Source organism: Talpa europaea (assembly GCF_964194135.1).
Source record: "Talpa europaea genome assembly, chromosome: 3".
In the NCBI taxonomy this organism is placed as follows: Eukaryota; Metazoa; Chordata; class Mammalia; order Eulipotyphla; family Talpidae; genus Talpa; species Talpa europaea.
The window spans coordinates 147,831,279-147,853,866 of record NC_140069.1 but is presented as its reverse complement, the minus strand read 5'-3'; the positions used below and the strand labels follow the sequence as shown (position 1 = coordinate 147,853,866).

The 22,588-nt window shown below is 66.7% G+C and overlaps 1 protein-coding gene across 1 annotated transcript in view; it reads right to left on the bottom strand.

The window, feature by feature from the left end:
* Window positions 1-22,588, bottom strand: part of LOC311169003 (SCO-spondin-like) — a gene marked incomplete at both ends in the record, with an annotated part of 56,468 nt that overhangs the window by 274 nt on the left and 33,606 nt on the right. The window contains 40 exons of the mRNA XM_084230705.1: window positions 37-259; window positions 3,035-3,195; window positions 4,214-4,368; window positions 5,906-6,054; window positions 6,254-6,314; window positions 6,440-6,652; window positions 7,264-7,472; window positions 8,179-8,228; window positions 8,334-8,476; window positions 8,585-8,712; window positions 8,838-9,040; window positions 9,182-9,320; window positions 9,694-9,810; window positions 9,961-10,119; window positions 10,318-10,596; window positions 10,832-10,878; window positions 11,156-11,277; window positions 11,469-11,599; window positions 12,036-12,200; window positions 12,460-12,798; window positions 12,934-12,980; window positions 13,063-13,215; window positions 13,378-13,624; window positions 13,701-13,832; window positions 14,525-14,692; window positions 14,808-15,017; window positions 15,450-15,605; window positions 15,771-15,812; window positions 16,460-16,897; window positions 17,003-17,049; window positions 17,620-17,789; window positions 18,332-18,411; window positions 18,497-18,667; window positions 18,773-18,979; window positions 19,153-19,205; window positions 19,755-19,849; window positions 21,151-21,296; window positions 21,460-21,591; window positions 21,887-22,057; window positions 22,214-22,260. Of these exons, the coding sequence (XP_084086831.1) occupies window positions 37-259; window positions 3,035-3,195; window positions 4,214-4,368; window positions 5,906-6,054; window positions 6,254-6,314; window positions 6,440-6,652; window positions 7,264-7,472; window positions 8,179-8,228; window positions 8,334-8,476; window positions 8,585-8,712; window positions 8,838-9,040; window positions 9,182-9,320; window positions 9,694-9,810; window positions 9,961-10,119; window positions 10,318-10,596; window positions 10,832-10,878; window positions 11,156-11,277; window positions 11,469-11,599; window positions 12,036-12,200; window positions 12,460-12,798; window positions 12,934-12,980; window positions 13,063-13,215; window positions 13,378-13,624; window positions 13,701-13,832; window positions 14,525-14,692; window positions 14,808-15,017; window positions 15,450-15,605; window positions 15,771-15,812; window positions 16,460-16,897; window positions 17,003-17,049; window positions 17,620-17,789; window positions 18,332-18,411; window positions 18,497-18,667; window positions 18,773-18,979; window positions 19,153-19,205; window positions 19,755-19,849; window positions 21,151-21,296; window positions 21,460-21,591; window positions 21,887-22,057; window positions 22,214-22,260 (6,105 nt within the window). The remainder of the gene's footprint in view (window positions 1-36; window positions 260-3,034; window positions 3,196-4,213; window positions 4,369-5,905; window positions 6,055-6,253; window positions 6,315-6,439; window positions 6,653-7,263; window positions 7,473-8,178; window positions 8,229-8,333; window positions 8,477-8,584; window positions 8,713-8,837; window positions 9,041-9,181; window positions 9,321-9,693; window positions 9,811-9,960; window positions 10,120-10,317; window positions 10,597-10,831; window positions 10,879-11,155; window positions 11,278-11,468; window positions 11,600-12,035; window positions 12,201-12,459; window positions 12,799-12,933; window positions 12,981-13,062; window positions 13,216-13,377; window positions 13,625-13,700; window positions 13,833-14,524; window positions 14,693-14,807; window positions 15,018-15,449; window positions 15,606-15,770; window positions 15,813-16,459; window positions 16,898-17,002; window positions 17,050-17,619; window positions 17,790-18,331; window positions 18,412-18,496; window positions 18,668-18,772; window positions 18,980-19,152; window positions 19,206-19,754; window positions 19,850-21,150; window positions 21,297-21,459; window positions 21,592-21,886; window positions 22,058-22,213; window positions 22,261-22,588) is intronic.

The window sequence follows — 22,588 nt, the reverse complement described above, 5'->3', positions numbered from 1 at the left end:
TGCAGGCGGCGCGGTTGCGCTCTTGCCCAAAATCACGGTCCCCTGCTTTGCAGGCGCTGCAGGATCTTCTCAGAGTCGTTCAGGGGCCGGGAGCAGTAGGCGATGGAGGAGGCCGCGCGGAAAAAGTGCTCCATGTTGGCCATCAGGTCGCTGGAGACCTCGGGGGTCAGGGCAGCCTGGGGGCCTTCTGCCTGGACCTCCGCGGTATTGACGCAGAGCTGGTGGGCTTTGCTGACCTCGTGGTCCTTTAAAGTCTCCGCTTTGAAAGCTCGGGCGGCCTACGCCGAGCGCCTTACCTCGGCGCTCAGTACCTTCACCACACCACACGCAGAAGCTATTCCTTGGCACTTCATTTTTTCACTCAACATACATTTGTTATTTGTTTCTCTGGGCCTGGGGCATGTGACCCAAAGACACAGAAGACACTCTGCTGTCAAGGAGACCAAACCTACCGGCAGGATATGGACAGCTCTAAGAGGAGCAATAACAGAGTGACATCCAGAGAAAGCAAGAAGGGGGTGATCACTGGCAGGAGGGAGAGAGAAGGGGCGGGGAGCAGAGCCGTCAGGCAACAAACACATACACAAATGACTGCACGTCAGACTCCTGCTTGGCAGCACCGACCACATGGCCTCCCGGAGGGCACAATGGGTCTTCCCAGGACCCACAAACCCACGCACCTGCGCGGGAGCTACATCACCCTGCAGCGATGCTATTTGAAGCATCATTCATTCAAAAAGCACTTTCTGAGAACCTATCAGCCGCCACACAATGCTCCACTGATTAGCAGGGGGAGAGCAAAGTCAACTTTACTTTGCAAATAAATTTGAGAATACTCGATAGTGATAAGGGCTGGGAAGAAAACAGAACAGGATACTATGAGACTGATGGGGGAAAGCCTTGCATCTCTCTCCATGATCCTGCCGCCAAACCCATGGTCCAGGATTGATTTCAGTTAATAAATATCAGAAAATAGCATCTAAGGAAGATTCTTTTAATAGACCGAGCCCCAGTGTCCCTGCTTTGAGCCAAAACAATATTCAGGTTGGGGCTACAGAATAGCCTGACTGTGCCACCCAAGCCTCAGCTGCTGTCCTCCCTGCAGGACATCTCACCTGCCCATTGGTTTTGTAGCATGCGTTTCGGAAGGGTGTCTTTTGTTTTTGTAATCATGATTAAAAGCATGGGTGAAATTTCCAGCCCCCAGAATTTTCAGCTAGTGATTGCACTTGAAAAGGATATCCAGGACCTCCCTGGTGGCACAAGGGGTTGAGCGCAGCACTATGAAGCTATCCACAGCCTCTGCAGCATGAGTTCAATCCCTGGCCAGGGAGCTACCCACATGGCGCAGCAGACCTCTCCTGTCTCCCCGCTGCTCCCCTCAGCAGTGTATTTCAGACAATCTGCCTGTGCTGCTCCCCACTCTGTCTCTGGTGAATCCTCACCCCCTGCACCTCTGGCCTGTACCCCAGTTCTTGTATACATAAATAAATCTTTAAAAAAAAGAAAGGACATCCAATTTCTCCTCCTCCAAAAGGTTTGTATTTCTCTCTTCTCCCATTACAGGCCGAGGAAGCCTCAAATGGAACAGGAGAGCGTGAAATCAACCTCAACTCACTGAGTCCACTTTCCCATGTCAGTGGTTGATCCCCTCACTCCTCGGGACATTTTGCGTCCCCTTGTCCAAAATCAGATTCAACCTAGTTGGGAGACATGACCGGAGGGTAAGGACAGTCATTCCCTGCACTCGTTTGATCTCCCCAGTAGCGCTTAACATGGGGCGGGCACGGGGTGCACCTCAGACTTTCTCTAGTTGGATGTGGCTGAGCTTCCCCGTCCTGGGCTGTTGGCTGCCGGCTGCTCGTGTGGACAGCGTCACTGCAGGTTGGGGGTGGCACATGGAAGCAGGGTTTAAGTCAGCAATGACTTACTTCGTCACGAGTCCTTCTGGGTCTTTTCAGAAAGAACAACTGCATAGAAATAATCTCACTACCCCTTCTCTCTGTTGCCTGTGGGGCCACCCTGCAGGCTTGCCCGCTTCCTTCATCTGAACCTTCCAGCGGGGTCCTCGGGCAAAGTGGTCATTTCATCTTTCTCCTGTACTTCCAGCATCCCGCTCCACGCACATTGCAGATGGCAAATACTTATTAAGTGAACAATGTTTAAAATAGAACTCAGAAAGCACTGGCAATCGATAAGGCTTGTTGAGGGAATTCTCTGGGTGCCGACGAGGAAACCCAAGTACTGGCAGCAACGACCGCCCGGCCAGCTCCTGCCCCGGAGCCTGCGCCTGGCCACGCCAAGCGGGACACCCTGGCTGGTCTCGGCTGGTCTTTGCTGCCAGCGCCCGGAGCTGCAGCCCTGGGGTCCTGCCCGCTGAACTCTGGCTCCCAGCACTTTCTCCCACCTGAGCTTCCAACGCAGGCGCCCTGCCCAGGGCCCAAAGACAGCCGGAGGACGCGCCCCAGCGAGACCAGCCAGGCCCCGAATTGGGCCCCAAGGCGTGCGCCTCCCGTGGCTTCTCAAGCCCTTCCCGGGGAGGGAGGGTCCAGACAGGAGGATCCGAGCCCTCCCGGCCTCTCAGGGTCCCGCCCTCGCCTTCCACAGGTCCCCTGCGGACTCCCGACGTGAGCACCCTGGGGCGCGCCGCCGCTCCCAGTCCCGGCCCGGGAGGCCGGCGGCGCGGGCGGGGCGGCCGCGCGGGGCTCTGAGCGGCGAGCATCTCCCTGCAAGGCGGGCGCCCCCACGGGGGCCCGGGGCCCGGCGCGGGGACAGGAGGGGCGGGCGCCCCAGGGCCCTTCCAGGCCGACCTGCCCGGCTCCCTGGCTCCGGCCCGCCGGCGTGGCCGCCCCCTCCCCGCGGCCTGGCTGGGGTGCAGCCGCCACCGCCTGGGGACCGGCCCCGGCGGGGAAGGGGCGCCCGGGCGAGGAGGGGGCGCGGCCGGGGACCGGCTCTCCCCACGTCGGGCCGGCGCGGGGTAACCTGGAGGGCGCAGCCCCGGGGCGCGGGCGTCGTGCTGAGGGCGGTGCTTTACGGCAGCCCGGCCGCGGGGCATCTCGGGAAACGTAGTCCGGCTGCCGGAGGGGCTCGCGCGCTGCCCTGGGCTCCGCAGCGGGGCTCTGGTGGAACAGCGCGACCGCGCGCTCCCAGCTCCCGTCCTTGCGCGCCTCGCGGGCGTGCACAAGGCCGGTCAGCCTTGAAGGCACCGGACAATCGGATCAAGGGGGGCGCAGGGGGTGGGGGGGCAATGCTTTCTCTGACATTCATCCAGAACACACACTCAGGTGGGGCCCCAGAGAGCGCTGACACCAGAGGTCTTCAGACTTTCCCTCTAAGCTGCTGCAAAAGGGGAAACCAAGATTTGGTTATGGGAAGTGCCTTTCCCAAGTTCACAGCCGCGGGGAATTCACAGAGGGCGCAGGGCCAAGACCCACCCTCCCCCACCACCTCCAGGAACAGACTCTGCACACAAATTGCTGTCAGGGTCACTTTATTTGGGATGTGCGGGCCAGGGGCTGGGGGCCACGGCAGGAGCGGCTCAGCACCGCCCGTCCGATGATTCTGTGAGGGGCAGCGGACGCATCAAGTCCAGCATCAGCGCTTTGAGAAATCACCTCCTGGAGGATGAAGGAGGGAGAGATGTGTTCGCCAGAGAGGCGGAACGGGCAGGCCAGAGTGGCCAGGCCAGACGGGTGGGGTGCAGAGACCACAGCCAGAGTGAACTGGAAGCAGCCCAGTACAAAGGCGCACCCTGGGCCTGCACTCTGCCCGGGCTGTATCGGTGCCCGCCCTGTTTGCGTCTCACCTGCCACACAGGAAGGCTTTGGGTTATCATATAGCAGGTCCTTAAGAACCTGGCACCTACCAGGCACTGCACACACATGTGCAGTGCCAGCCTGGTAGCCAGTCAGCCCGGCTGTAAAGATAAGGCCCAGCAAGGGAGGCCCAGCAAAGGAGGAATTAGATGAGCTGGGACTTGAACACACAACCTTACCAATGATCGCAGAAGAAACGAGCAGGAATGCCGAGAAGGGGAAGCGAGTGGATCAGAGCATTCCGGCTTAAGGACTGCCCAGAGCCAGGCCCAGTTTAGGCCCCAGGTGCTCTCCTCTCCTCTGCAGTCCAGCCCAGGTCTCAGTCTCAGGCCCCCACACTAGCTCAGGCCCCACTCCCCACCCCGGCCCCGCCCCACCCCGCCCTGCCCCTCCCACACCCACCCTGGCAGGCGCTGCACTGGCAGCTGTGGATGGCCGGCAGCACCGCCGGCTCCGTGCGCCCGTCGGGACAGCGCAGGCTGAGGATCCGCACGGGGCTGTCCGGGTCCAGGCGGTAGCTGCAGCACTGGCACTGGCTCTGCAGGTACGGCTCCTGGGGAGAGGGGGCGGTTGAGCTGGGGAGCGGCCATAGGAGCTCTCCCAAGACACTCTCCTGCTCCCCCTGGTTTCTTGATCCAAGAGGGGCTGGGGTCCCCGCGGGGCAGACCCCAAGCTCCCGGCCAAGCAGGGCCGCCTTGCCTGGGAGACATAAGTCACCATGGACCCAGGGTCTCCAGGAAGCCCGCCCCTTCACCCCAGTCCCCACCCACCGAGCCTCCGTCAACCCGTAGGTTACACCAGCCCTTCTAAGTGGCCGCCCTGTGCCAGGCAGCAGCCAGGGAAGACGCAGCCCCTGCCCTAGGGCTCACGGTCTAGTTGGAGAGCCTAGAACTACAGGTCCCTGCAAGTAACCAAGCCCTGCACTGCGCGGCTCTGACTAGGCGCAGAGTTCTCACCCCAAAGCCCCTGGCCTGTGATACAGAAGCCGCTGGGGCTCCAGCTCCTTGGGTGCGTGCTTGTAATTTTATCTTGAAACAGCAACAATGCCAAGTTAATAAAACTGCAAACGTTTTTTCGGTGACAAAAGTTCCCTTTGAATTCTGTGCTGCTATCACTCACTTTTCCTCCCCAGGGGGAAAAAAATTCTCTTAATTTCTCTTTCTTCCCTGCATGTTTTCAAAAATCCAAAAGTGTTCCCAGGAGGGGCAGGCAGGAGACGCGCAGGAGGCCCGTGCGCCTGCCGGGAGCGCCTCGGCCATCGGCGCGTGCTACAAGCCTGTCCTGCTCTGGATTCTGAGACCCTTTAGCGGCTTCCAGGCGGGGAGGGGACCAGGGGCAGGAAAACCGGAGAAAGGAGGCGGCAAAGGAAACAGGTTTGGACTCTGGGCGGTGGACGTCATGCAGCGCGAACGTGCGGCAACACTAGTGCAATGTGACCTCAAAAAATAAGTATTTTTTAAAAATAGAGGACTTCGGGCCTCCCTGGTGGCGCAAGGGGTTAAGACACAACCTATGAAGCTGTCCGCAGCCACTGCAGCACGAGTTCCATGCCCGGTCAGGGAGCTACCCACACGGCAGAGCAGACCTCTCCTGCCTCCCCGCTGCTCCCCTCAGCAGTGGATTTCAGTCTCCCTGTGCTGCTCCCCACTGTCTCTGGTGAATCCTCTCACCCCCCACATCTCTAGCCTGTACCCCAGTTCCTGTATGCATAAATAAGTATATCTTAAAAAAAAAATAGAGGACGGCTGCCCACGTCTCCCCCTGCACGTGTGCACCTGCTCCACAATGGGCTGCGATTTCCGAGAGGAACTTAGCCCCTCCGGGCCTCTCTCTGTCGCTGGCCCTGGCTTGTTGGCCTGGGGGGGGACACGGGGGACCAGCGCTCCAGTGTGGGTCCCCAGGGAGAAGCAGAAGACGTCCCTGGAGTGGCCCCCTGAGGGTCTTGGGCCCAGCAGCAGGTGTGGCCACCAGCTTGGTGAAAACTGGCCCCGACTCGTGTCCCCCGTGTTCCATCCCACGCTCTGCATGGCAGACACTCAGGGCCGCTGACTACCTGACTCCCCTGCCCAGCCCGGCCGCCCCCTTGCTACCTCAGGCATGACGTGGGTGCTGGAGGGGCAGTGCCCCCTGCAGTAGGTAACTTCCACCTGGTCCAGGTAGCACAGGCCCTTGGTGAGGTTGCGAAGCTCAGTGAGGAGGTGGCAAGAGTCAGGCTGCTCCTCTGTGGGGAGGGACAGGGCTGTGGCAGGAGAGGGCAGGGCACATGGGCCCAGGGACATGTGTCGGGGGTGGGGGGTGGCCAGGCACCGAGGGCACTGGGAGGCTTCACTCTGCTGCCCGCCATGGGCAGCACCATGGGGGTAGGTCTCCCAGGGCGGGCACGGGGCGGTTGGCCCAGACCTAGGGAGGCAGGGCAGGGGTGCCCAGCCCCTCCATACCTAGAGTCTCCCGGCGGCAAGTGGGACAGCAGCTCCCCGGCTCCTGCACAGTCACCTCACCCTGTGGCAGGGGGGTGAGGGGGTGGCAGGGTGCTCAGGAGGACGCTCCATGCCCTGAGGCCCCTAGGCCAGCCCTTGGGGAGGGAGCCAGCGAGCGGCTCTGATACCCCAGCAGCAGCAGGGTACCTGGGCACAGGTGAGGAGGGGGCACAGCTGGGCGCAGACACTTGTCCCACGGAGGCAGCGGCAGCTCTCGCAGGCCTCCTGCCACTCGGATGCAGGCTGGGGAGATGGGGGAGCCTCCTCTCCATCTGTCCACTTGGGGCCTCCCTTCTCTTTTCCTTGGGTTATCGAGTGACCTCCCAACTGGCCTCTGGGCTCTGGCCTCCCCACACCTGCCTGGGGCAAGGCTGTGCCCTTCGATAACAGCCCTCCCCACTGCTTCAGGCCTCGGGGTGCCTAGAGCAGCTGCTGTGGATTCCCTGCCCCCCGCCCCTCGGCCCATCTGGCTCCTTGGAGCAAGCGGCTAGTCGGGGGTTTCTCCTGTGGACGGGGCTGGCTCCGGGCTCCGGGCTCTGGGCGTGCAGGCGCAGCAGGGCAGCTGGCTGTGTCCCCAGGGCCAGGATGCTGGGTGAGACCCCTGGGACGAGGGGCCAGTGCGTAAACGCCCCAAGTCCTTGGGTAGGACGGCTCTGAGGGATTCTCACAGGAGCCCCGTGGCAATGAGCTCGCCTGCACAGGGCACGACCTCACCTGCAATGCCCCGTTTCCCACCCCCTTGAGCGTCTGCCTGGAACCACAAATCAACCACCTGCCCACATGCCCAGCCCTGAACCCAGCCTGGGGCCTCGCCAGGGCAGTGGCCCAGGACGAGTCAGCAACAAATCTCGGGGGAGTGGGCCATGGGCTGGGTGGCAGCTGGTGTGCCCGCCGCTGCAGTGCCTCAGGTCGGGGAGCAGGGGGTGGGTGGACCTGGATGGTGCAGGACGGGGTGGGGACTGGTGGCTCACTGGGTGGGGGCGCCCGATGTGCCAGCACTCGCAGCGCTCTGCAGGCACACAGGGGCCCGCCTGGCTACGGAGGAGCCCTGGCCGGCACACGCAGCCCGGGGCACTGCAGTTGCTCTGAGTCTCCGTGGCACTGGGCTCCCGGCACGTCTGCTCGCAAGGCCCCGGCTCCCTCGGAGTCTCCTGCTGCCACATTTCCCCAGGGGGGCACTCTGCCAGAGAGGACCAGCAGAATACCACAGAGGTCAGCCCCAGATCCAGCCTTGATCTGCCCTCCCCGCCCCGGCGGGCACCCTTTCACCCCTCCCTCCCCACACGCTGTCTGCTGAGCTCCAGCTACTTCCAGTCACACCGCTTTGCTCTTATCCACCTTTCCAAATACTAACAGAGCCCACCCGGGGTCTTGCCTCCTCCAGGAAGCCTCCCCTGACCAGTCCTGTCCAGCCCAACCTCTCTGTTTAGGGCACTGATCCCACATCCTGAGGGGGTGCTTGCTTGGCAGTGAGTCCAACACTCTCCTGTCGCTACCTGTCCTGGTGGGCAAGTCTGCCCTCCTGCCAGTGGGCGGGGTGGGGTGACCCGGGTCCCATGCTTTGTCTAATCGCACAGAGCCCAGCAGGGAGGCGCAGGAGCCTCGGCTCTGGGCACAGGCCTACTGGGGACTTCGGCCCACCCTCTGACCTCACGTTCTCATCTGCACGGAAGGCCGCCCTCCCGCAGTGGACAGCGCTGAGCATCTGGGAGCAATGACAGGGAGGGGACAGTGCGGACATAGTAGGCTAACCCTGAACCCAGCCTGGGGCCTGAAGTCGGTAGCTTAGCCTAGGGCTGGCAAGGCTGTCCCACTTCTCAGGGCCGGCTGGCCTTGGCTTTGGGGGGATCAGAAGGACCACCACCACCGAGATGGCCACAGCTCACCCTGACAGTCCTCGTCGAGGGAACAGTTGAAGGCACCACCTTGGCAGGTACTGTGAAGACAGAAGTGCCCATTCAGACACCTCCCAGGGTCCTCTCCCCACCCCATTCTCAGCGCCCCCTGCCCTACCCCAGGACCCTGGCCCCTGGGCACTCACCAGCGGGTGCAGTTCTGGGTGAGCACAGCCCCTGGGGGCAGCTCCCAGGCCTGCTCCTCGAGGGTCAGGGTGAGGCCCCAGGGCAGAGAGCGCTGGGCGCAGGGGCAGGCAGTGGGGGGCACACAGGTGCCATTGTGCAGCAGCTGGGATGGCAAGACTCCAGTTATGCAGGGAAAACCATTCCTCCTCCCCACCTGCCTGCTCCCCATGTGGCACTGGGGCACCAAGCTGGGTGCCTCACCCACACCTACCTGCCCTCCAGGACAGCTGCAGCCTCTCTGGCAGGGCACCTGCTCACAGAGGGCGCCAGGCAGCAGGTGCGAGCAGAGGTGTGGGCATGAGGTGGCACAGGCACTGAGCACCTGGCCAGGTGGGCACTCTGTGGGGCACACACAGAATGAGGGGAGCATCAGGAGGGGTTGGCTTGGACACCCCCCAGAGAAGGCCAGCGGGGCCTGGGCTTGCAGCACTAGGGGGGCAGGTGCCTGCGGCTGTGGTGCTTACCCAGGCAGGGCTGCAGGTTACATTCCCGCTGTTGCTCCGTGTCCTGGGCCTGGCACAGAGAGCCCCCGGGGCCCCTCTGGCAGCTCCGGTAGCGCTCGCTGGTACCCCCACCGCAGGGGGCTGAGCAGTTGCTCCAGGCTGACCAAGGCCCGAGGACTGGGCAGTCACCGAGCGGGCACTCCAGGGATCCATTGACACAGGTGCTATGGACAGGCGTGTGCAGAAAAGGCTCAAGCCCCAGGTCAGGCGGGCAGAGCCTCTGTGCCCCAGCAGTGTCCATACCCTGGCCTGCCCCACGGGTGCGCCGCCGCCCATCTCCCACCGGCCCCAGCAGGCTGCCGTACCAGCTCTTGCAGTCCAGCCGCACCGCCTCGGCCGGGGCCAGCACCCACGAGGCATTGGGGCTGGGGAGGCCACAGCGGCAAGAGGAGATGGGCACACAGCGCCCGTCCTGTACCAGCTGGCCGGGGGGGCAGCGGCAGCCTGGGGAGGATGAGCCAGATGGGGTGTTTGGGCCGGCGCTTGGTGGAGCTCTTGGGAGCCAGATGGAGCCCCAAGCCCCAGGCTGGCCTGAGCTCCCTCCCCGTGAGCCCCACAGCTCAGCTGCTGCTGCTGCTGCTGCTGGGCACGGAAGGGACTGCTCTGGCTGCCCTGGGCAGGGACACCGCCGGGGACCCCTGGGGGCGCCTCTCAGGAACACGCGTGTCTCAACTCAGGCTCCCGCGCTGCAGGCCCCCAGCCAAGGATCCACTTTGCTGCCCTAACGCTCCAGCCCAGCGGCTGGCCCAGCGGCCAGGTGCCCTCCCAGGCACTCTGCCCGGTGCCGTCTCCCAGGCGGGCAGCAGCGGCCGGGCACCTGGGCGGCAGGGGCCCTGCAGGCACTGCACACGGTCCCAGAGATCCATGCAGCTCCGCGGGCACCGGTTGGCGCAGTCAAGAGTGGGCACCGTCTGCCGCGCCTCACAGCTTTCCCCTGAGGGCCAGAAGGCAGGCGTCAAGCTGGGGCTCCTGAGCACCCCAGCGAGCACCCGCCCTCCCCCGCGCGTGTCTGGGAGCAGCGGCCACGAGGCCCCGCGCCAGCGCTGAGGGCCGGCCCCGCCTCTGGAGGCTGGAACGGGGTTACCTGGGCACGGCCCCAGGTTGCAGCTCTCAGTCTGGGCCCACGGTCCCGGGCAGCCTCCTCCATGGGGGGCCCCTGCTTCTCTCCAGCGCAGTCGGAACCCCCCACCGCAGGGCACCTGGCAGGGGCTCCAGGGCCCCCAAGGACTCCACTGGCAGAGGTCTGGGGAGACAAACTGGGAGTCAGTGCCCAGGACCGCCCGAGGGCCTGGCCCCGGCCCTGCAGGCCCCTGTCCCGCCCCTGCCCCCGCCCCGGCCTCCAGGCGCCTCCTCTCCCAGCCGCTGCTGGTCCCCCTCGAACTCTGCGCCAGGCGTCCTCCTGCCCCCTGCCACCCTGCGCCCCACCCCCCCGCCCCGTCACCCCGGCAGGCTCCAGGGTCTGGGCAAAGGCGCTGCTGGCTGAGCGGCTCCGAGCAGAGGTCCGGGTCCCCAGCCCACGGCCTCCCCGTTTCAGGGTCCAAACAGAGGCGATGGCGGTGCTGCTCCGAGGCCAGCAGGGGGGCCGCGGTCGGGGAGGGGCCGGCTGGGTCCCGGGGCCAGCGCCCCTCTAGGGCCGTCCTGGAGGCAGGGGCCAGGATGCTGGGGGGCAGGCAGGGGCCGCAGGGCGACCACTCGGACCAGCCACTCAGAGGCAGAAGACCTGGAAAGGGCAGGGATGAGTGGGGGTCCTTCCCAGTGACCCCCCCTGGACCCGGGGACCCCGGTGGACAGAGAGGGGATCTAGGGTCATGTCCAGGAAACAGGAAGGGCTGAGGGCGGTGGGGTAGGGTGACGAACGAACCATCCTAGACTGTCCCAGTCCTAGCACGGGACGTTCCAGACCCCAGAACCCCCAGTCCTGGCAAAAAGGGGCCTTCGGCACCCCTGCCTGTTACCTTCACATCCCCGGCTGGTGCACTGCAGCTCCCCACGCTGGCACTCGCTATTGGGAGGCGGGGCAGTCAGGATGGGCCCTGGGGGAGGGCCAGTCCAGGGCAGGGAGGGGGCTCGTGGGGTAAAGTGAACTCTGGGCTCATTTGGAGCAGAAAGAGGCTGGACTGAGCCCAGAGGCTTAGCTGGTCTTTTCTGCAGGGGGTAGACAGGTCCCTGGGGGGCCCGAACCCCCCACCTGGGCCCTGCCTTGGCACCTCCCCCCACCTCCACCCTGAACCCCCGACCTGGGCCCTGCCTTGGCACTGCCCGCCACCTCCACCCCTCACCACTCCTTGCAGCCCAGCCGCAGCCGCTCCCCGGGCATCAGGGTCACGGCCCGGTCCCTGGAGATGTGCCGGCAGGCACACTGCTCGGGCGGGACGCAGCCCCCAGCCTGCTCCAGCAGCCCCTGCTCGGGGGAAGCAGAGAGTCAGGCTGTGTCTCGCACCAGCGTGGTGCCAGGGCCGCGGCAGGGCCACAGGCCAAGAGGCCGCCGGGAAGAGGCTTGAAGGAGAGGTGTCACCATGGGCATCGGGAGGGTGGGGTGTGCGAGTGTGCACAGGGGCCGCCCTCCTGGGCCTCTCCCGGCCCCACCCCTACCTCTGGGCAGTAGCAGCCAGGCTGGCAGGGCGGCAGGTCCTGGCAGAGCTGACGGCTCAGGTGTGTGGCACAGAGCCCGGCGCAGGGGGAGCCACAGGCTTGGAACTCAAAGGGAGGCGTGCAGCTGTCCTCTGGGGGGCAGGCGGGCTGGTGGGGGGCAGCCAGAGACCCCTCCCCCCCGACGCCCAGAGCACACAGTGCAGGTCCCTGGGGGTCACCCCGCTGTACAGAATGACGGACCCGTGAGGCCACCAGCACCAGCCCCCGCCCTGCACCTCCAGGGAAGAAGCAGGGAGGCTCGGGCCTTGCAGTGGAAGCTGCAGGGAGGACGGGGTGCGGAGAGGGGGGCAGCTACGTGGCAGGTGGCTAGACCCCCTGGGCTGGGGCAGCTGCCAAGGGGGAGACTGGGGACGCAGGCCGGGGCGGGGAGGGCGGGGGCCGCAGTGCAGAGGGCCGCCGCGGGGGGGCAGGGTATCGCTGGCCCCTAAGATTCGCTCCAGGCGTCCCAGTGGGGGTCCCCCAGGGCTCTGGGGGTTCGGTCCCGCCTTCACGCGCCTGGGGCCTCACCAGAGCAGTTGCCGACACAAGGCCGGAAGTGGCCATCCAGCCGCGTGCAGGGGGGCCCCTCCCCGGCCCCTCCGGCCGCCGGGCCCTGGTGTCGGTAGCGCTGCTGGACCCGCACGCGGCAGGAGCACGGCGTCCAGCTGCTCCAGCCGCTCCAGGCGCACTCCTCTGGGCGGGGCGGGGTGTGGGCCGGGGCCTCCTGGGCCCTCCCAGCTCCCTCCTCCCTGCCCACCCCCAGGGGCGCCCACACCCTGTGCAGCTCAGGGCGGAGGGGGGCCTGGACTTCAGGCGGTCCTCCAGGGCAGCCCCCCCCAGGGCAGCGAGAGGGCCGCCCGCGCACGGGGGCAGGCACGCGGCAGTCTGGGGCAGGAGCCGCCTCGCCGCCTCTCCCCCGGGCAGGAGGGCAGGGCCCTCGCCGGCCACTCACCCAGGCAGGGCCCCGGGTAGCAGGCCCGGGTGTCCAGGTGCAGGAAGGGGCCGGTGCAGCCGGGGTCGGCCGGCGGGCAGGGGCAGGAGCCGGCGCGGGAGGCCAGGCCGGGGCCGCAGCTGCGGGAGCAGGGGCTCCAGGGGCCCCAGGAGCAGGCCTCCAGCGGCCCCCGGCAGGGCTGCCGCCCGCAGGGCTGGGTCTGGCGGTCGGGGCCCACGCAGGGGGGTCCCCCAAGGCGAGGGGTCGAGGCCGGGCAGACGCGGGTGCGGACCTGGCTTCCACCTCCGCAGGAGACCGGGCAGCCGGACCAGGGGGACCACGGCGACCAGGCCCCGGGCGCTGCGGGCGGGCACAGCGGCGTGAGGGGGGCAGAGGAAGAGAAAGCAGAGGAGGCGCCGGCTGGGGGCGCCCCGGCGCTGGGGGAAGCCGGGGACCCGCGTCAGAGGGAGACAGGAGGCCCGGGGCGCCCCGCACCTGCACAGCCCGTGTCCGCACACAGCACGCCCTCCGGGGTGCAGGAGCTGAGGGAGAAGCCCGGCCTCAGGGTCGCGTCCGCGGGGCGGCAGCGCAGGGGGCCCGCCCGCCTGCCCGCCCCGCGCTCACCACCGCCGGCACATGCCCTGCAGCCAGCTGGCGCCCAGGGCCCGCGGGAGGCCGCCGTGCAGGCACAGGGGCGGGCACGGGGGCTGGGGGCAGGGCCGGCGCTGAGACTGCTCCTCCCGACACTCCGGCGCCCACGAGCCCGACGTGGAGGACCTGGCGGGTGAGAGGGGCCGGGGCTGGAGGTGGCCGAGGAAAGGCAGCGCGGCCGGGGCCAAGCGCGGGGCCAGGGGGGTGGCGCCGGGTCACAGGCGGAGGCCCCGGGACCGTCAGACCAGCAGGGGCCCGGGTGGGTCAGGGGCACCGAGCCGGGCCTACCGAAAGCGGCTCTGCTGCCCTCCGGGCCCGCACGAGCGGCTGCAGGGGCTCCAGGCTGACCAGCGGCTCCAGGCGCAGAGGGCGGGCGGCGGGCAGGGCCGAGCCTCGCAGGTCAGCCGCCCCGCCCGGCAGGTGCAGTTGCCGCAGGCCTCCTGGGGCCGGCTCCCCGGGGCCCAGCTGCGGCCCTGGGCGTCTGTGCACTCGCAGTGCCCGACCGGCACGCAGCCACCGTCCTGCTCCAGGGAGCCTGTGGGGAGAGGCCCTCCAGCGCTGGGCGGGCACCGGGGGGCCCCCGGACCTGCCTGAGGGCCGGCAGCACCTACCCTCGGAGCAGCGGCAGCCCGGCTGGCAGGCCTGGCCTTCCTGACACACGATGCCCTCCTGGAGGTCGGAGCAGCGGCGGGGGCAGCGATTGGCACAGCTGACCAGCTCCATGCCTGCCGGGCAGCCGGCCTCTGGGCAGACGGGAGGACAGGTCAGGAGGCTCCTGAGTTGAGTCCTGAGACTCGAAAACCCTCCCCTGCCCAAGCAGGGGCCGCCCTCCTTTGAGAGCTACAGAGGCTCCCTCTTGTAAACGCTCGCCCCCGGCCTGGCCTGGGATGGGGCATCCCGTGGGGCAGCGGCCCTCTCCTGCCCGCCAGCTGGTGCCTGGACCCTAAGAGTTTGTAGCGCTGGCCTGGTCTGTGCCCCGAAACACCGGCATCCTCACCGAACTCCCCTCTAGGTTTATCCGGGGCAGGGGGCATGTCAGTGTGGGTGGGGTGTCCTAGGGAGGTGGGGGATCCTCGTAGGCCCATGGGTCCGTCACAGGGAGAGGTGGAGCTTGGGGCGGGTTCAGTCCACACCCAGGGATGCTCACGAGTGTCCCCCTCAAATTCTAATATCTTGACTGGGCAGCTGGTTCCTCAGGCGCTGGCTGGGCCCTGCTGAGCCAGGGTGGGGGTGTGGGTCCAGCAGGCCACCCCTGGCCACAGAGCCCACCCCCCGGCCCAGCCAGCCGCCTGCTCCCAAGAGTCTCTGTTCTTAACCTGCCCACGAGGCAGCGGTGACAGCCCATCTGTGGCTCAGGGTGACGTGGGGAGAAAAGTGGGGGCGGCGAGCCCTGCCAGGTGCCAGGCCAGTGGGGGTATCAACGCCAACTTCCTACCGCAGGGCATGGGGTTGCAGAGTCGAGCATGGTGCTTCTCCCCAACACAGGGGGCACCCCCATTCTTGGGCGGGGGGCTTGAGCAGCGGCGGCTCCTCAGGGATCGGCCCCCACCACAGCTGCGGTCACACCAGGACCAGGGGCTCCAGCGTGACCAGCCTCCAGGCACTGCAGGGAGAGGATCTGGCTTAGGCAGAGCCCCGCAGCCCATGTGCTAACGTGCACCCCCACCACCCATGCGCCTGGGTGCCTGGGAGGGCGCCCCTGCCCTCAAGCGCCTCACCTGGGCAAGCTCGCAGGCCGCAGAAGCGCCGCTCCTGGAAGGCCGTGAGGATGTTGGGGCACCAGTGCCCGCCAGGCCCCGGGGGGTGGTACGCCCGCAGGCGGTGCTGCTGGCCCACCCCGCAGCTCCTGGAGCAAGGTCCCCACGGGGCCCAGGCGGTCCAGGAGCAGTTCCCGGCCACGCAGCCAGGGCCAGGGCACTGGGGCAGCTCTGCGGGAGAGACATACGGGCTAGAACCCCTGCCCCCTGCTCCAGTGCCCAGCTCGGGGGGCACAGCCTCATCCAGACCCTTGGTTTTTCCATTGGGATCTGACACTGGCTGCTGTTGGTTCTGGCATCTGGGCCTCAGTTTCCCCTTTTCTCATAGTGGACAGCAGCCCCAGACTCACAAAGCTGCAGAGAGACTGAGTGGCACCTTGGAGGTGTTCAGTGAGGATTTGCTGGGAGTTGGCAGGGCTCCCCAACTGCTGTCAGGGTTCGCAAAGATTGAACGGATGTCGGGGTGAGAATGCCATATTTCTTTGGGGGATATGTTGGGGTCTGGGGGTTGGACGCTGGCTGGGGGTTACAACGAGTTGGCGGAAGGCAGATGTTGGGGTTCGGACATGGGTCAGGGTCAGAGGTCAAGACTGGAAGGGGTACCTGTGCAGGAGGGCAGGTTGCAAGGACGCTCCTGGGATGTGTCCCCGCGGGTGCAGTTCCCCAGGCAGAGGCGGGTGCGGCCACGCAGAGCGGGGTGGGCAGGGTCCGTGCAGCTGTGGGAACAGGGGGACCACGGGGACCACGGGCCCCAGCCACCTAGAGGGGGGTCATCCCTTGATGAGTCCTCCCTCAGCTCTCGGCCTCCCAGGAAGCAGGACGGGGCGGGGGGGGCTGGGCTTGCCCTTCTCAAGGGTGCCCTCCCTTGTACCCTCCTCATGTCCCTGCACAGTGCGCCCTGCGCCCCCTCAGAGTCCGGGCTACCTGGATGGCCTGTCACTGGTTCCACTGTGGACCCTGCAGCTCCTGTGCCAGAGGAAACCCATGTTCAGAAAAGCTTCCCGGCCAGCACGGGACCAAACCTGAGGCTGGCGGCCGAGTTTCAAACCAGTCACTGTCTGGACCAGCACTTCCCCGGGCCCCTCCCCCCAAAGACACCCGGGACCCACGCAGGTGCTTCCTTTAGGCAGCAAGGCCAGTGCCAGTGCGCCAGCCCTTTCTGCTGTGGTGACATTCCATCCCCTCCAGTGCTTGTCAAAATCATCTGTAACCCTCAATGCTGCCCCCCCCAGGAAGCCCTCCTAGATTGTCCTTCTAGGAGCATCCCCAACCTCCCTGATCTTCCACAGCTCATGTACCCTCCTCATATGCTGCCTCTTCCAGGAAGCCTTCCTGGACGGTCCCTGTGGAGAATCCCCAGCCTCCCCAATCTTCCATGCACCACACGCTGAAATGGGTTCTCTGAACACCTGGGTTCCCCCGCCCCAGCACACACCATATAGTACATTTGGCAAGAGCTCCACAAATGTTGGCTGAATGCACGTGAAAGCAGGAGGAACGCGACTAGTCTCCAAGAGGAAGCGAGCGCCAGAGATCAACAGGAAAGGCAGAGGCAGGAACAAACAAAAGCCAGGCACTGCCCGGCCCTCCCGCTTCCCCTCCCGCTTCCTCACCTGGGCAGTCCGGGCTGAGGCAGAACTCGAGGTCCTGGAGGGGCCCTGGGCAGCCCTGGCCTCCGGGAGCTGGCGTGGGGCGCACGCACTGGCGGCTGCGGGTGCGGGTGCCCAGGCCGCCACAGGAGCGGGAGCACGGACCCCAGGCGCTCCAAGCTCCGTCCACGGCGCCAGGGAGATGAGGCCGTGTCTGGGAGGCCAGGGAGGCCCCAGTCGTTGGGACTGGCGCAGGCGGCGGGGGCACCTCACCTGGGCACTCGGCGCTGGGGCACACCTCCCTCTGCTGCTGGGGGTCTGCCTCCCCCGCCCCCCCGGGGCATGGGGCCCCACCCTGCTGAGGAGCGGGGCAGGTGCAGGCCCTGGAGCGGGTCCTCATCTGGCCCCCGCAGGGCTGGGAGCAGGCCGTCCACTCCGACCACGGGCACCAGCCGCCGGACACTGCGGGGGAGAGCAGCAGGTACTGGGGTGCAGCTGTCGCTTCCCCAGTCCCAGCCCTTCTTGTGACCCCACCTCGCCCTCACCTCCCGCCTGCCCTCAACATACCTGGACACGGCAGGTCCGTGCAGTTCAGCTTTCCCTCCAGGCAGGTGCTGGGCAGGAAGGCGGGCACCAGAGGGAGGGCAGCAGTTCAGTCCTGCCCATGCCCTCTGCACACACCCCTCTGCGGTGCCTCTCACCCCTTACCCCTATGCCCCATTCCCCTCCAAGGCCTCAGGCCCCCTGTCTCCAGACTCTGCCCCCTCCAGGTCTCTCGGTGCCCGTCAGACTGTGTGTCCTACTGGGGACCGACCTCCGGTCAGCTGCTGCTGGCGGGCCTGGCAGCAGGAGGCGCCCCCGCCACCCACAGTCTCCCGAGGGGGTTGTAGGAAGAGTGTCGCCTGCACCCACCGAGACTCAGGAGAGCTCAGGTGCAGGAGAAACAAGGTAGAATGCACCTGCTCCCACCCCGCCCTCACCCCTGCACCTGCACCTGCTGCCATCCTGCCCTCCCCCCTGCACCTGCACCCTGCTCACACCCCGCCCTCACCCCGCACCTGCACCCTGCTCACACCCCGCCCTCACCCCTGCACTGGCAGTCTGCTTCCTGCTCTCACTCCTCTCACCCCTGCACCTGCACCCTACTCCCACCCTGCCCTCACCCCTGCACCTGCCCGACTCACCAGTGGTTGCAGCCGTCAGGCCTCGCCAGCCGAGTGCCCGAGCGGTGCCGCGCCCCGGTCAGCAGGTCCAGGCAGCCGCAGTGAGCCGGCCGCACGCAGACCACGCCGTCGGCGCTCAGCACCTGGCCCGGGGGGCAGTAGCAGCCGGGCTGGCAGCTCCACACACAGTGCTGGGGGGGTAGCAGGAAGGATTCCCATCAGCCCAAAACAGGGTCCCGGGGGGCAAAGGAGGGTGCTGGGGATGAAGGAAGAGGATGTAAAGGGGGAGGCGAGAGGTCAGAGGGGGAGCGTGACACCCCTCCTGATGCACACGTGCACATGGCCAAGGTCCCTGCACTGCGGTGCTCTGGGTGTTTAAGAAGACAAGTGGGGGGGTGATGCTGATGCTGCTCGCATAGTGAAATGCTGAAACTGGGAGCCCTTTGAGGGAGTGAAGACAGCCCTGCTGGCGAGGTGCCCTCCAGGACTCTCCCTAGAAGCAGGGGGAGCCCGGAGTCCTAGCAGTTGGGATTGGCACAGGCGGCTGGGGCACCTCACCTGGGCACTCAGCGCCGGGGAACCTCCCCCCATCCCGGGGCACAGGGCCCCTCTGCTGAGGAGCGGGTGGGCACCGGCCCTGGAGGGGGTCTGGTGGGTGCTGACCCACCCCGCCCCTCCCAGCCAGTGGGGGGCAGGACCCGCAGCCGCACCCTGCCCAGCAGCCCAGACTCACCACCAGGTCGTCGCAGGAGCGAGGACAGGGGGGCCCACAGGGGCTGAACGCGGCCCCCTCGATGGTGGAGCAGTTGGTCACTGGGCAGAGGGAACGGATGGGCTGAGGGCCACTTCCTGCAGCTTCCTGGCCACTGCCTCTTGACCCCCCATCCCTGGCAGGTACCTGGGCATGGCAACACCTGGCAGGCCTCCCCCTGGGCCCGAGGCCCCTCACAGTAGTCCCCCAGGCCCTGGGGTGGGGGCTCGTCACAGGCTCGGGTCCGGCTCCGCAGGCCTCCCCCACAGCTCCGACTGCAGCTGGACCAGGGCCCCCAAGGCCCCCAGCCCCCAGCTCCTGGGGGGACAGCAGAAGGAGAGCGGGGAGGGCTTGGCCGGGAGGGGGCAGGTGGCACAGGTGGACGGAGGGCATGAAGGCCCGCCCTGGGCTCCCCGGACTCACGGTCACAGCCTGGCAGGAGGCAGGGCTCCTCCTCAGCCTCAGGGCCCGGACAAGGAGTCGTGGTGGGGGCCAGTGGGGGCAGCAAAGCCACGCCGGTGGGCACTGCCCCGGGGCGCCTGGCACAGAAACGATGCCGGTGGCGTCGGGCAGGACCACAGGAGGCCGAGCATGCGCTCCACGGAGTCCAGCGCGACCACGTGGGCTGACCTAGGGGTCGGGAGGGAGAGGCAGAGAGGACGGAACAAGCAATGCAGGCTGGCGCCCCAGCAGAACACCCCTCCTCCAGCCCCCCACTCTCCCGAAGGCCTCCTTGCCAGCTCCCAGTCCGGCCCAGCCCAGAGGCACAGGACACAGGGGGCAACTCAGGAGGGGCCTCTCACCCTCTTCGCAGGGCCAGGAGATGCAGTTGGTGATGAGCCCGGAGACACAGGAGCTGAAAGGGGACCCCATGGGTGGGGGTGCTGTTAGGGACTGAACTGGGTCTCCTCAATTCATGTTAAAGTCCCACCCCCCAGAATGTGACCCTACTTGGAGAGAGGCCAGGGGTACAGAAACCCAGGGAGCAGATGGGGCCGACCAGGGAGGAGGCGGCCCGTGGGGAGACGGTGGGGAGACGGAAGGATGCAGCGACAAGCCAAGGGCTGCTGCTACATGGGGGGGCAGGGGCACCGCCTGGAACAGAGTGCCCCCCACACGGCACAGCCGCAGAGGGCACCTGTCCTCCCAAGACGCGGGGCCCGGGTTTCCAGCCTCTAGAGCTACGAGAAGACAAAGTGCTGCCCCAGACCCCCCGGCCGTGGGCTGGTGCTGTGGTGATCCCCGAGACCAGGCAGGCGGGACGAGAGATGGGCAGGGGATGGCACCAGCAAGGGTTCGAGCAGGTGCCTGTGGGGAGGGGTGTCTCTACGGGGGTCCGGAATCCCCAGCTGAGGAGGGACAGTGGGATATGGAGGCTCATTGCATCGGGGTGGGGGTGTCTCACCAGTTCTCACATGGGCGAAGCACAGTGCCGCCAGGGGGGTAGAGACGCCCCCCATGGGTGCAGGGGCAGTCCTGCGCGGGCACACACACGTTGTTCTGGAATCAAACATCCCGCATTATCTTCCGGCTTCTGGCCCAGCCTGCTCCCCGAGTCAGCACTCAGCACCCCTCCTCAGGCCCCCTTCTCAGAGGCCGCCGAATGCCAGCCACGGTCCTGCCACTGCCCTACCCTTGGACATGCCCACCCTCAGCTGCAGGGCTGTGGGGCGGGGGCATGGACCCCCCCTTTCTGGGAGAGAAAGACCATCTTGTCTTGCAAACCCAAGAGTGAGTGTGCAGGTGCCCACGGAGCCAACCAGCGGGACGGGGGAGGCGCCGCCCAGGCAGCCACGAGGCAAAGGCGGGCAGAGGTGGGCGCGGGCAGCGGGCCCAGAGCAGGCTCGCCGCGCCGAGGGCCAGGACGCCGCCCGAAGCTCACGTAATGGTGCGGGCGACGTTGCTTGAATTTAAAGCACACGTCGTTTAATTTACTTCGCGTCAGCAAAATAAAACCGGACAAAACCAGGCGCACGGGGTGCGGCAGGAGCCACTAGTGTCCAATTTCTAAACAGGCGCCAGGAGCACAGGCCTCCGGGCCCCGCAGCCTGCCGTTCCCAGGCCAGGCCCGGGGGGGGGGGCGCTCTGCCACCGCACGGGCTCCACGACCGGGGTCGTTACTGCCACTTCCAGAGACCGAGGCACAAGAACACACGGTCCCTGGTCAGCGAGTTGCAACTGGAAGAGTCTGACTTGAACGCAGACCCTCCTCCCCGGGCGCTGTCCGGTAACTGCAGCCCACCGTCCAGCGGCACCTCTAAGCTGTCCCCACCCCCACAGCTTTTGTTCAAACTCCACCACGCCAGCCGCATTTCCCAGCCCTGTTCCCACCACCCTCTCCTGGCGTGGCCACCACCCTGCTCGCATTCCCGTCAGTCTCGGATGTTCGAGGCTCGGCCACCTCCTCCAGGAAGCCCACCAGGACTGACCCTCCCCAGACTGAGCCAGCTCCTGAGGGTCTGCACCCTGAGCTCAGAGCATGCAAAGCTCGCAGTTCCTGTGGATCCAACGGTTCTGTCTTCTTTCCAGGGGTTCTGGGTCTAGTTTCCCCAGACTGGAGGCTCCCTGAGGGCAGAGCCTGCATAACCCAGTCCAAGACTGAGCAGAGAGTAGGTGCCCGATAACACAAGAGGAGAGCGCTCAAGCAGGCACGAATCACAGGCCTACTAGGTCAATCACCACTTTACAGACAAGAACGCGACCCGCCCAGGTCACTTCCAGCTGGCTCTGCCCCATCTTGTCCCTTCCCTGCCACGCAGGGTCCCTGGGCCCCGAGGAGGTCAGCCAGAGAGGACACTGACCAGCAGGAGTGTTCCAGGCAGGCAGTAGCAGCCGGGGTGGCAGGTCCGGTTAGCCCCTGGAGGGGCGCTGAGCTCCGCACAGGAGGCCGGGCCCTGGGCACAGTCCAGCCACCGCTTGTCCCCAGGACACACGCCAGGCACTGGCCCTGGGGACACAGAGGTTGGCAGCCCAGCCCAGGCACGCCCCACTCCCCCTAGCTGCTACCCTGGCGAGGTGTCCGCTCTGGGTGTGCGCGGGAGCTCAGGGTCCCTGGGGGGCCGGGAAGAGCTAACAGCGCCCCAGGGTGGTGGAGGTCCCGGCAGCCTCACCGGCACAGGGCTGCAGGCCGCAGGCGGAGAAGTCCATCTGGCCGGGCAGGCCGCCGCCTCGGCTGCGGTTCCGGTAGCCACCGCCGCAGGGCACGGAGCACGCAGACCAGCGGCCCCACTGCTCGCTGGGGCCTGGGCGGCAGCTGGGTCACCGCAGGGCCGCGTCCCACACCCGACGCGCCCCCTCCCTCCCACCCAGACACGGGTCCCTCCCCCCTATATCCCAGACAGCCTGAGCATCCCCCCTAGCTGCAGCATCACCTCCCTCCTCAGGAGACCCCACTCCCCTCAGGAGCAGGAAGGACCCCTCTGATGACTCTCTGGGGACCACATCTCCTAGCATCCCCCAGGGCAGCCCTCTTGGGGTACTGGGGGAGTGTCCTTGGCTCCCCTATTGAGTGGTCTGAGGACCTGCCTCAGCTCTCACCTTGGCAGGGCCGCAGGCTGCAGAATTCAGCCTCCATATTGGGGCCCTGGCACGCGGCACCCCCAAAGGCAGCGGGGGGCGCAGTGCCCGCCCGGAAGCGCCGCCGAACACCCACATTGCAGCTGCGGCTGCACGGACTCCACGGGGTCCAGGGGCTCCAGCCGCAGGCCACTGCCGGGGTGCGGGCTTGGTCATAGGCTGCACAGGAGAGTGAGTCGCGCCGGACCCCAGTTCCTCCCGGACGCCACCCACATCCCCAGAAGCCACTCCCTGAAGGACCCCGTTGCCCCTGACACCGCTGAGGACCCCCGGCTGCTGTCGGGGTACCTGGGCAGGGCTCCGAGGTGCACACCATCTCCCCAGAGACGCAGGTGCTGCAGAGGAGGCATCGCAGCGTCAGCCCTGTCCCTGCCCGAGGCAGCGGCCGGGCCTACGGGGCCACCCCCGGGAGGGCCGTGTCCCAAGCCAAGTTCACGCCATGACCAGGCTTCTCACCCAGACCCCCGCGCCCCGATTCCACCCTCCGAGCGCCCCTGACGCCCCAGGCGCACAGTTCTGCGCCTTTCTAGAAGGCGCCTTTCCAGACTTTTCATCGTTTTGCGTTTATGAAGCCCGCTTGGCCGCGACTTCGCGCCACTCCCCAGGGACAGGCAGGGCGGCCCCGACTCCCCGGGGCTCCTGGGAGGAGACCTGGGCCCTTTG